Below are 10,172 nucleotides of genomic sequence, written 5' to 3'. Positions count from 1 at the left end.
TCTCCTCCCTTCCTCTCTGAAATCAATAAAGAAATATATTTAAAAAAAAAGAAAAAAAAGAAATCAAAGCTCCAACTGCGGCCACATCTGGCCCCGCCCCGCCCCGCCCCTCGGAGCCAGCCCCGCCCCTCGGAATCAGGCCTCCCACCCACTCCGCCCCTACCCCGGCGGCTGAAGCGAATACCCGGAGCTGGCCTATTCTCTCGGATCGGGAAGTCTGAGCGCCTTACCCTGCCGTGCCCCGCGCGCGTGCGCACTCCCGCTTGACTCGCGAGGTTTTGCTGGAGTCCCTGTTTCCCGGTCCTGGGTGGGAGCCGAGGCCCCGGCGATCCCCGGAAGCTTGGGGGCGGCCCGGCATGCGTTGGGGGCTGCGTCCTCGCGGGCCGGGGCCCGGGCCGGGGGCCCTGGCCGCCGCCTGGAACTTGTGGGGGCCGCCCCGCCTCCCCTGTCGCCCGGGGTGGCGAGGGGCCGCCCGGGGGCTGGTGGTGCGCTCGGTCGCCGGGGCCAGTAACCAGCTGAAGAACGCGAATGACGGCAAGTACCGGGACACGGTGCTGCTGCCGCAGACCAGCTTCCCCATGAAACTGCTGGGCCGCCAGCAGCCCGACACGGAGCTGGAGATCCAGCAGGTGCGCCCCGCCTCTGCGCCGCGCGGGGGACCGGGAGGGAGGCCGGACCGGCGGGTGCTGGGGAGACGGGCGGTCCCGGGCCGCGCTGGGCGGGGAGGGCGTGGGACAGGCCCGAGGGTACCAGGTCCCTTTGGGGGTGGGTGGGGGGTGGTGTGTGTGTGTGTGTGTGTGTGTGTGTGTGAGAGAGAGATCAGATGAGTGGAAACCATCCACTTCTTACGGGTTTTTTACCTGAAACTTAAGAACCTGGAGGTAAGTCCCTAAGTGGCAGCAGGTTCCCGAGCAGAATATTAAGGGGGAATCTAGCGGCGCTCAGATAGCAGCGCGGGTTGAACGTAAGTCCCAGTTTCAGCTTGGGCAAAACAGGTCAGTGTGGATACTTTCCCAGTGGCTTGTAAACAGTAAATTAATATGTACGCATATAAATAAAAATTTGGTTATTGCCTAGCCGGTATGCCTCAGTGGTTAACCCTCGACCTATGAACCCGGAGGTCACAGTTCTATTCCAGGTCAGGGCACATGCCTGGGTTTCGGGCTCGATCTCCAATAGGGGGCGTGCAGGAGAGCAACTAATGGATGATTCTCTCTCATCATTGATGTTTCTATCCCTCTTCCTCTGAAATAAGTAAAATTAAAAAAAAAAAATTTTGATTGTGAGGACAAGTGGAAGCTCACCTTTGTGGTGTTAATAGATCCCTAGTTGGAATAACGACTTGTTTGCAGGACAGAGTGGTGATACTTAACTTCCTCGGAGTTGCTTCCCAAACTATGTGCCTGCCACTTGTATTAAACAGAATATTCTAAGGGCAGAGACTCACATGTTAGTTTCTCCCATTCTAGAGTCTTTAAAGCCCGTGACACTCAGGATGTATTGGTTAAGCAAGTATCGGTTACCTTAAATATGACAGTTATCAGAGTTCTAGACTCATCGGCTTGTTCTGGCACCTAATTTTTGAAAGTGTTTTATCCAGTACCTTCTGTATTCTAGGAACTGTGACCGTTTCGGATGTTCTCTTATTTCATCCTCACACCAAGTGTATGTTAACGTTTTTTCAAAGAAGGAAACAGGCCCGTTAGGGCAAAGTTGAGTCGGCCAAGGTCACGTAGTAGATTGCACTGCGTGTTGTCTCAGACTTAGAGAGTAGCAAGGGCTTAGGTTTCATCAGAAGGCTGTGAGGGCGGCTGTTGAAAGGTTTGAAAAGAGTCCTCAGCTGTCAGAGGGGAAGGGGGTAAGGAGGCTGCTGAGAAACCTGAAAGGGTTCAGCAAAAAAAAACAAAACAAACCCAAACTCACCCTAGCCAGTTTGGCTCAGTGGATAGAGCGTGGGTCCTTGGACTGAAGGGTCTCGGGTTCGATTCCAGTCAAGGGCATGTACCTTAGTTGTAGGCTCCATCTGAGCCTCAAGTTAGGGGCGTGGGGGAGGCAGCCAATCAATGTGTCTCTCTCTCTCACATCGATGTTTCTTCGTCTCTCCCCCTTCCTTCCATTCTCTAAAAATCAATACGCATAGACACAGACAACAATATGATTGCCAGAAGGAAGGGGGTTAGGGGGAGGTAGAATAAAGGGGGGATAAACGGTGATGGAAGGAGACTTGACTTGGGGTGGTAAACACACAATACAATATACAGATGATGTATTATACCCAGTGGTCGGCAAACTCATTAGTCAACAGAGCCAAATATCAACAGTACAACGATTGAAATTTCTTTTGAGAGCCAAATTTTTTAAACTTAAACTTCTTCTAATGCCACTTCTTCAAAATAGACTCGCCCGGGCCATGGTATTTTGTGGAAGAGCCACACTCAAGGGGCCAAAGAGCCACATGTGGCTCGCGAGCTGCAGTTTGCCGACCACGGTATTATAGAATCGTACAAGTGAAACCTATATAATTTTGCTAACCACTCTCACCCTAACAAATTCAATAAAAAAACAGTACTCAGAGTGCATTTCAGAAACATCACGGTTTGTGTTTTAGAGCTGAAGACATTGGAATGAGATAAGAAATAAGTGCTGGCTGTTCCTCATGGTAAGATTCAGGAGTATGTGTTTATATGATGTTCAGACATTATCGCTCTTTTTAAACAGAAATGTGGATTTTCAGAACTTTATTCATGGCAGAGAGAAAGAAAAGTCAAGACAGAATTTTGTCTTCACGATGGACCTCCTTATGCAAATGGTGATCCTCATGTTGGACATGCTTTAAATAAGGTAATCATAATTAAGTCTATAAGACTTGGGGGGAAAATACTTAAATACACTTTACAAAAGAGTACTCGAATACTATGACAATTATGTAAATTTGCATCAACACATAAAATGAATGTCTTAACAGAAAGCAGCAATAAACCATTTCGGTCCTGCGTGAAGAATAACATCACTGGCATTTGCTTTGAGCTTGTTATTTTACGTTAGTAAATTTCATTTTAGTCAGTAAGTCATTATTAAGCACCTACTATGTGCCAGGCGTTGTTCTGGACTGGAAATAATCAGTGAACAAAATAAAGATAGGTCTTGTCCTTTGGAGCTTATTATGCTTTAGTCAGGGAAGACATAATAAGATAAATAAAATATGTTAGAGTTGCTATAGACTGAATACTTGTTTCTTATTCCAAATGCATATGTTGAAACCTAATCCCTAATGGGGTGGTATTTGGCAATCAAGGTTTTGGCTTCTATTGCTGTAGATTTTTTTTACCTATTCTAAAATTTCAGAGAGGCGGAATAAAAGCATATACTAGTATTTTTCGATGTCTGGTTTCTATCAACCATGCATGTAGTATTTCTGAAATTCGCTCATGTTGTTTTAGATATCAGTAATTGCTTCTTTTTTCATGGCTGAGTAGCATTCTGTTGAGAGAATATACCACAATTTGTTCATCAGGTTTTTTTGAGTTCTTTATTTTCACGTATACTTCTGTGGGAAACTGGGAGAGGGTGTGGCCTTGGCCATCTGTCTGTGCTTTCAAAACCAGGAATCTGGTCACTAAACAGGTCCAGACAGCTTAGAGCAGAGTTGCATTATAATATGGATTGTATATATTGTATTAGAAAAGTAAGTTGTGTTGAAAACTTTTAACATTTGAGATATGTTGTACATACTGCACATTCTACGGAGAACAAACTATGCTGCTTAATAGCTCATTTTTCCATTATTGCACATTTTACATCAGCCGGCCAAAAAGAAAAGCATAATTTCAAATATCTGTTATTCTTGTTATTATGTAGAACTTGAATTGGGAGATTTAATAGGTGACTTTATATAAATCCTTTTAAAATTGGGCTTTCTCCGTGTTTTAAAATATTAAGAAAATAAGGTAAATTGTTGGATACATGCTTCATGTACGAGTGATGATTAGCATTTTCTTTGCAGATTTTGAAAGACATAGCCAATCGATACCATATGATGAGAGGTTCCAAAATCCACTTTGTGCCGGGCTGGGATTGTCATGGGTTACCCATTGAAGTGAAAGTCTTATCAGAACTTGGTGGGAAAGCTCAGACTCTGTCAGCGATGGAAATTAGAGAGAAAGGTAAGTAACCTGTGTTTCTGTTTTGAGATGGTATTTGTCAACACGGGTTCTTTGGAAAAGTCTGGCCTTGATCAGAGGGACCTGTTTATTTTGTGTTTGTTTGTAGTTATAATGAGATCTGTTGGAAACCACTTTCTCACAGACAATTCAGATTTTTAAAAATTGACCTTTGTGAGAACTTATGTTCAGAGATTGAAGGAAAGATTTGTAAGCATTTCCAAGTACATCGTTCAGTTCTTTAGTCTCTCTCTCTCTCTCTCTCTCTCTCTCTCTCTCTATCTCTCTCTCTCTCTATATATATATATATATATATTTTTATATATATATATATATATATATATATATATATATATATATATATATAGTTAATCCTCACCTGAGGATATTTCCCCCTTGATTTTTAGAGAGAGTGGAAGGGAGGAGGAGACACAGAGAGAGCAACATTGATATGAGAGAGAGACATTGATTGGTTGCCTCCTGTCCGCCCCCTACCAGGGCCGGGGATCGAGCCTATAACCAAGGTACATGCCCTTGACCAGAATCGAACCTGGGACCCTTTAGTCAGAGTGTCGACGCTCTATCCACTGAGCCAAACTGGCTAGGCCTAGTCTCCATAGTTTGAGATTATTATTTTGACCAGTGTTTTTATTTCTTTTCCTTGCTAGGGCTGTTGACCTATTTCAGGTGATAAAACAAAAGTAAATTCTAAAATACAAATATATTTTAAATTAATCTTTTATTTGATTCTTCAGTAGATTGGGTTGGCAAGGAATCTTGTATTTGTATATTTAAGCTATTGTATATTGGATATGATTGCGAAGATTATTTACTTCCTTGTGAAACTTATCATCGACTCGATATACTGATTAATTTCTTTTGTATAATGAAATATATTCTCTGATCTTTTCTTAAATTCAGAAATTTGAGGAATTCTTCCAGTGCATTGTTTTCTAAATGTAATGTCATTCTGCAAAGTCTAGAAAATACAGAAGATGGTAACAAAACTCTAACTTTTGAAATTCTAGTTAATTTTAGGGTTTGAACACCTTTAACTTTCAAAGTAACTTTGCTATTAAGTAAACTTTATCATCTAAACTGTGTACAATACTTGCATTTAGAGAGATACATGCTGAGCCATTTTTAAGAATGGGCATTTACGGGTTTTTCAAAGTTTTTTCTTGTCTGTATTTTGTTCAGCTAGGTCATTTGCTAAAGCAGCAATTGAGAAACAGAGGTCGGCATTTATTCGTTGGGGAATTATGGCAGATTGGAACAATTGCTACTATACATTTGACAGCAGTTACGAGGCCAAACAGTTGAGAATTTTCTACCAAATGTATGACAAGGTAACGAAGTACTTTTTTCCTCCGCGAGTGTTAGAGTGTTACAGAATTCCAGCTTTTCATAGACTCTCTTTGTCTTTCATAGGGCCTGATTTACCGGTCTTACAAACCTGTGTTTTGGTCTCCCTCATCGAGGTATTTGTGTGTTTTTGCTCATTAAAGGAGAAATTTTGTGAGGCATCCAGATCCTTATGTCTAATATGTTTCAACCTTAGGACTGCCTTGGCTGAAGCGGAACTGGAGTATAACCCCCAGCATGTCAGTCGCTCAGTGTATGTAAAATTCCCTCTCTTGAAACCTGCTCCCATGTTGGCATCTCTCATAGGTACGATTTATTCAATGCTTGAGTTTATGACAGTTACGGAATTGGAACATTTGCTAACATATTTGAAACTCTGTTCTCACAGATGGTTCCTCTCCTGTTAGTATTTTAGTCTGGACCACACAGCCTTGGACAATTCCAGCCAATCAGGCTGTTTGTTATATGCCAGGTGCAAAGTAGGTATAACACTGCAGTTTTTGTTTGTTTAATCCACAAATAGGATCAGTTCTATCATTAGCATTATTTTGAACTTATTTCATCCTCATTATTCTCTTAAAAGTTAATGTGTTATAACTTAACTGTGTTCATATAGACTTTAAGATCTTATTTCCAGCTTTTTTAGAAAACAAAACAGATGTAAGGGATGAAGTCCTTTGAAAATAGTACTTTGGGCACTAGCCGGTTTGGCTCAGTGGATAGAGCATTGGCCTTCGAACTGAAAGGTCCCAGGTTCGATTCTGGTCAAGGGCACATGCCTGGGTTGTGGTCTCGATCCCCACTGGGGGACTTGCAAGAGGCAGCCAATCCATGATTCTCTCTCATCATGGATGTTTCTATCTCTCCCTCTTCTTTCCTCTTTGAAATCAATTAAAAAAAAAAAAAAATATATATATATATATATATATATATATATATATATATATATATATATAATCCCCACAAATGTATTATTTAAAAAAAGAACAGAAAATAGTACTTTTGGGATTTTGAAGTTAGTTTTTCTAAAATGGCAGTAACACATTTTAAATGTTACCTGTGGCTTTTCTTCCCTCACTGTTAGTAACTTTACCCTAAACTTTTATTTGAGGTATGCCATTGTGAAATGTTCCACATCTGGAGAGCTGTACATACTGGCTGCAGACAAAGTGACATTTGTGGCTTCTGCTTTGAAAACAACATTTGAGGTTATTTCAACATTTTCAGGTGAAGATTTATAGATATTCTGACTATCACAGTCATCAAAAGATTGGGTTGATTGAGGTACTTTGCTGAACGCTGCTCATTCTGAATCAAAACAGATGTGGCTTCTGCCTTTCTAGAATATATGGCACAGTGATTCCACTGAAGGAGACTATACATTAAACATGATAGGGGTATAGAAAAATGTGAACATTGACAGAGGCACAGAAGACAAAAAAAAATATTTCTGCCAAATATCCAGCGTAAAATTGGACAAGTGTCCTTTTTACGAGGTAGAATGTACAAAGATCTTTTCAACTTTTTATCCAAAATTAAATTGCTAAAAATCATTTTTATGTGATGTAATCAAAAGAGCACATCACAGGGAGGAAGTAAATATATTTATTTTTGGTACATGATTTTACAAAGGAAATTGAATAAATTCTGAAAATCAGTCCAAAGACAGTGCTTCAATCAAAACAGTCTTTAGTGGGCTTCAATTTGGGACTGGTTTTGAGATATAACTGTGGAAATCTAGGGAAGTTTTAAAATTACCTTTGGCCCGGCTGGTGTGGCTCAGTGAGTGTTGACTTGTGAACCAGGAGGTCATGGTTCGATTCCAGGTCAGGGCACCTGCTGGGATTGTGGGCTCCATGCTCAGTAGGGACTGTGCAGGGGACAGCTGATCAATGATTCTCTCTCATCCATTGATGTTTCTATCTCTCCTCCCTTCCTCTCTCTGAAATCAATAAAAATAAATAAATAAAATTACCTTTGATCCTTAGGAATGATATATCTTAGCGTTTTTTTTTTTTTTTAAATGTTTTTTAAATGAATGAGATATCCCCAAATGGAAAGATTGCCTAACTAATTGTGAAGCCCTCTACCTAAATGCATAGGTTCAGGTACAAGCCAGTTAGAAGTTTAAACAGTCTCAGCAAAAATAAAGAGGATTTTAAGGGAAAGGCAGGAAAGAAACTACAGAATGTTTATCACTTAATATCACTTGGTCCTTACTGGTGCAATAGGTAAGGAGGATCCAGTATGTTCTTACTCCATACGCCCCCTCTTCTCCTCCCCCGCCAACCCCCTGCCTGCATTTTAAGTGCAAAATGTCTACTCCACAAGTTAAATGTTGTTATGGAAGCTGAAGGGCATTCTCTCAAGGCTTTTGAAAGTGGTTATATTTAAGATCACTTTTCTAGATTATGTAATTGTTTCGAATTATTACTGGGCAGAGAATTATTGGGTTGCTATTTTGAGCCACCACATTTCCGAGCAGTAGATGTAACGCTCATGGCTGGCAAAATATGCTGGTGACAACTAGCTTATGACTGATTAGAGTAGTCAGAATGTTGAACAGCTAAAACGGAATAATTTGTACGGGGTAGATTTTCTTGGCAGAAAAAAAACATATTGTTTCTTATTAATCACTTAGAGCTCCCAGAGCAAGGGAAGGGGAGCTGGGCGTGGGCCAGTCTTGTGCCAGTCTGCTCCCTTGTCCGCTCTGGGGCTGCTCTTACGAGAGGTGGAAGAGATGCCATGAGAGGATTCTTTTCATTGTGCTTTTCTTTGCCTTCAGGTGCCGATTTGGAAAACGGTACTTGCACTCATCCTTTACTTCCTGATAAAGTCTCTCCTCTTCTACCTGCAAATCATGTGACCATGACCAAAGGGACGGGATTGGTTCACACAGCCCCCGCTCATGGTATGGAAGATTACAGTGTAGCTTCCCAGCACAACCTGTCCACGGTACTGGTCCTCTTCCTTCCTTTTTAATCGCTGCTTTCGTAGAATTAAAGTGATAAATCTAGTAACATCTTTCTTTTCTTATAATGAACAATCACTTTCATCATCATAATTGTGAAATTTGTGCAATACACTAGAGCTTCATTAATTCACCCTAATTGAGAAAGATTTCCCAGACAACACAAAATCAGCACAAAGTTAAAATTGAAGAATGTGTATTAAATGGGGGCAGCTTTTTCTTTCAAATATGAAGTCACATAGACGAATTACTTTCTCTGAAAATTGCCAAGTGGACTTTACTAGTTTTACTAGTTGAAAAGCACAGGTGTTTTTAAAACTATATAGTCCTCTCTAAATTAATTTTACACACACCAATTACTTAGCAAGTTTTTCCATTTAAAGGTGAATTTCAAAGTCATCACTATGTATGTACGTTGCCATAGATCCATAAGTTAATAGAGATCAAATTAAAAGTGATGTTCTACTTTTTAGTAAACATTAGGTCTCTGCTTTAATAAGACATTTAACCTTTAGTGATGTAAATGTATAAATTTACATTTCCTAGTCACTGAATAAGTCCTCAAAATTTAGACCTGGCATGTCAGACTCGCGGCTGGCGGGCCGCACACCTCATTTATTAGACTGAGATGTCTCATCTGTATTGTCTTGCCAGATACTGTCATAAGATAAAATGTCTCAATACTTTAATTTTTCAAAATGACACTTTGTAGGATTGTTTAGTGGATGAAGATGGCATTTTCACAGCAGCTGCAGGGCCTGAACTTCAAAACAAGGCCGTCCTTGATGAGGGGACGGATGTGGGTGAGTATTGTGTATGTTGATGTCATAAAACTGTATTTTCTGAAAAGTAGCCAGCAGGCACTTTGACTTATGCATTCATCTTATACTTTCAACAAAACAAAAAGCTAAAACTACATCTTATTTTGCCACATGGTTTAAAATAGAGTTTAGAGTTTTTCATCCCTTGCTTTGACGATGCCCAGTTTAAGCAAATCAAGGTGTGGGCAGGGCCGCGCTCCCTCTGAAAGATCTTTGGACGAATCCTTCCTTGCCCTTCCGTTTCCGGTGGCTCCTGGTAATTAATCCCTGGGTTAAACCAGTCCTTGGTGTAGAGCTGTTACTCCAGTCTCTGCCTCCAGTGTCACACGTCCTCTGCTCTGTGTTAATGTTCTTTCCTCTTGTGAGGACGGTGATTGGGTTAGGGCTCACTCTAGTCCTGTGACTTCATCTTAACTTGATCACATCTACGAAGACCCCATTTCCAGATAAGCTCACATTCACAGGGTCTGGGAGTGAGGACTTGAGTATCTCTTTTTGGGGAACAAAATTCACTTCACTGTACCTGGTATCCTTTTTTTTTTTTTTCACTGTACCTGGTTTCTTCCGGAATACATGGTCACCGTTTTAAGAACCTAGACATGTAAGATTGTGACTCTGAATTTCAAGTGAAGAGTTCGAAGTGTATCTTGTTCATCTTTCCTGTGAAGGGAAGGCAGTGGGATAATCCTGAGTCTGGTTAGGGTTTTACAGTCCCTGTGTGTTTTGCCAGGAGATCCCCAGGTTATGCCTGTGATACTTGCTAGGTGGCTACTCTTCCTGCACCTGCTGGTGCAGATTTACGGCTCGTGGGAGTTTAGAGAGTTACTAGGATTTTCATAGTACTTGTAAATGTGT

At 41.1% G+C, this 10,172-nt stretch overlaps 1 protein-coding gene across 1 annotated transcript in view; it reads left to right on the top strand.

Moving 5' to 3' along the window:
• Positions 1-261: 261 nt before the first annotated feature.
• IARS2 (isoleucyl-tRNA synthetase 2, mitochondrial) overlaps positions 262-10,172 on the top strand; it is a 37,499-nt gene continuing 27,588 nt past the window's right edge. The window contains exons 1-10 of the mRNA XM_080650943.1: positions 262-629; positions 2,719-2,841; positions 4,004-4,163; positions 5,361-5,509; positions 5,592-5,641; positions 5,722-5,831; positions 5,914-6,004; positions 6,637-6,752; positions 8,311-8,480; positions 9,209-9,299. Of these exons, the coding sequence (XP_080507069.1) occupies positions 357-629; positions 2,719-2,841; positions 4,004-4,163; positions 5,361-5,509; positions 5,592-5,641; positions 5,722-5,831; positions 5,914-6,004; positions 6,637-6,752; positions 8,311-8,480; positions 9,209-9,299 (1,333 nt within the window). The 5' untranslated portion in view covers positions 262-356. The remainder of the gene's footprint in view (positions 630-2,718; positions 2,842-4,003; positions 4,164-5,360; positions 5,510-5,591; positions 5,642-5,721; positions 5,832-5,913; positions 6,005-6,636; positions 6,753-8,310; positions 8,481-9,208; positions 9,300-10,172) is intronic.

This window comes from Plecotus auritus, assembly GCF_963455305.1.
Source record: "Plecotus auritus genome assembly, chromosome: 14".
Lineage (NCBI taxonomy): Eukaryota > Metazoa > Chordata > Mammalia > Chiroptera > Vespertilionidae > Plecotus > Plecotus auritus.
This window is presented reverse-complemented; position numbering and strand designations above follow the sequence as displayed.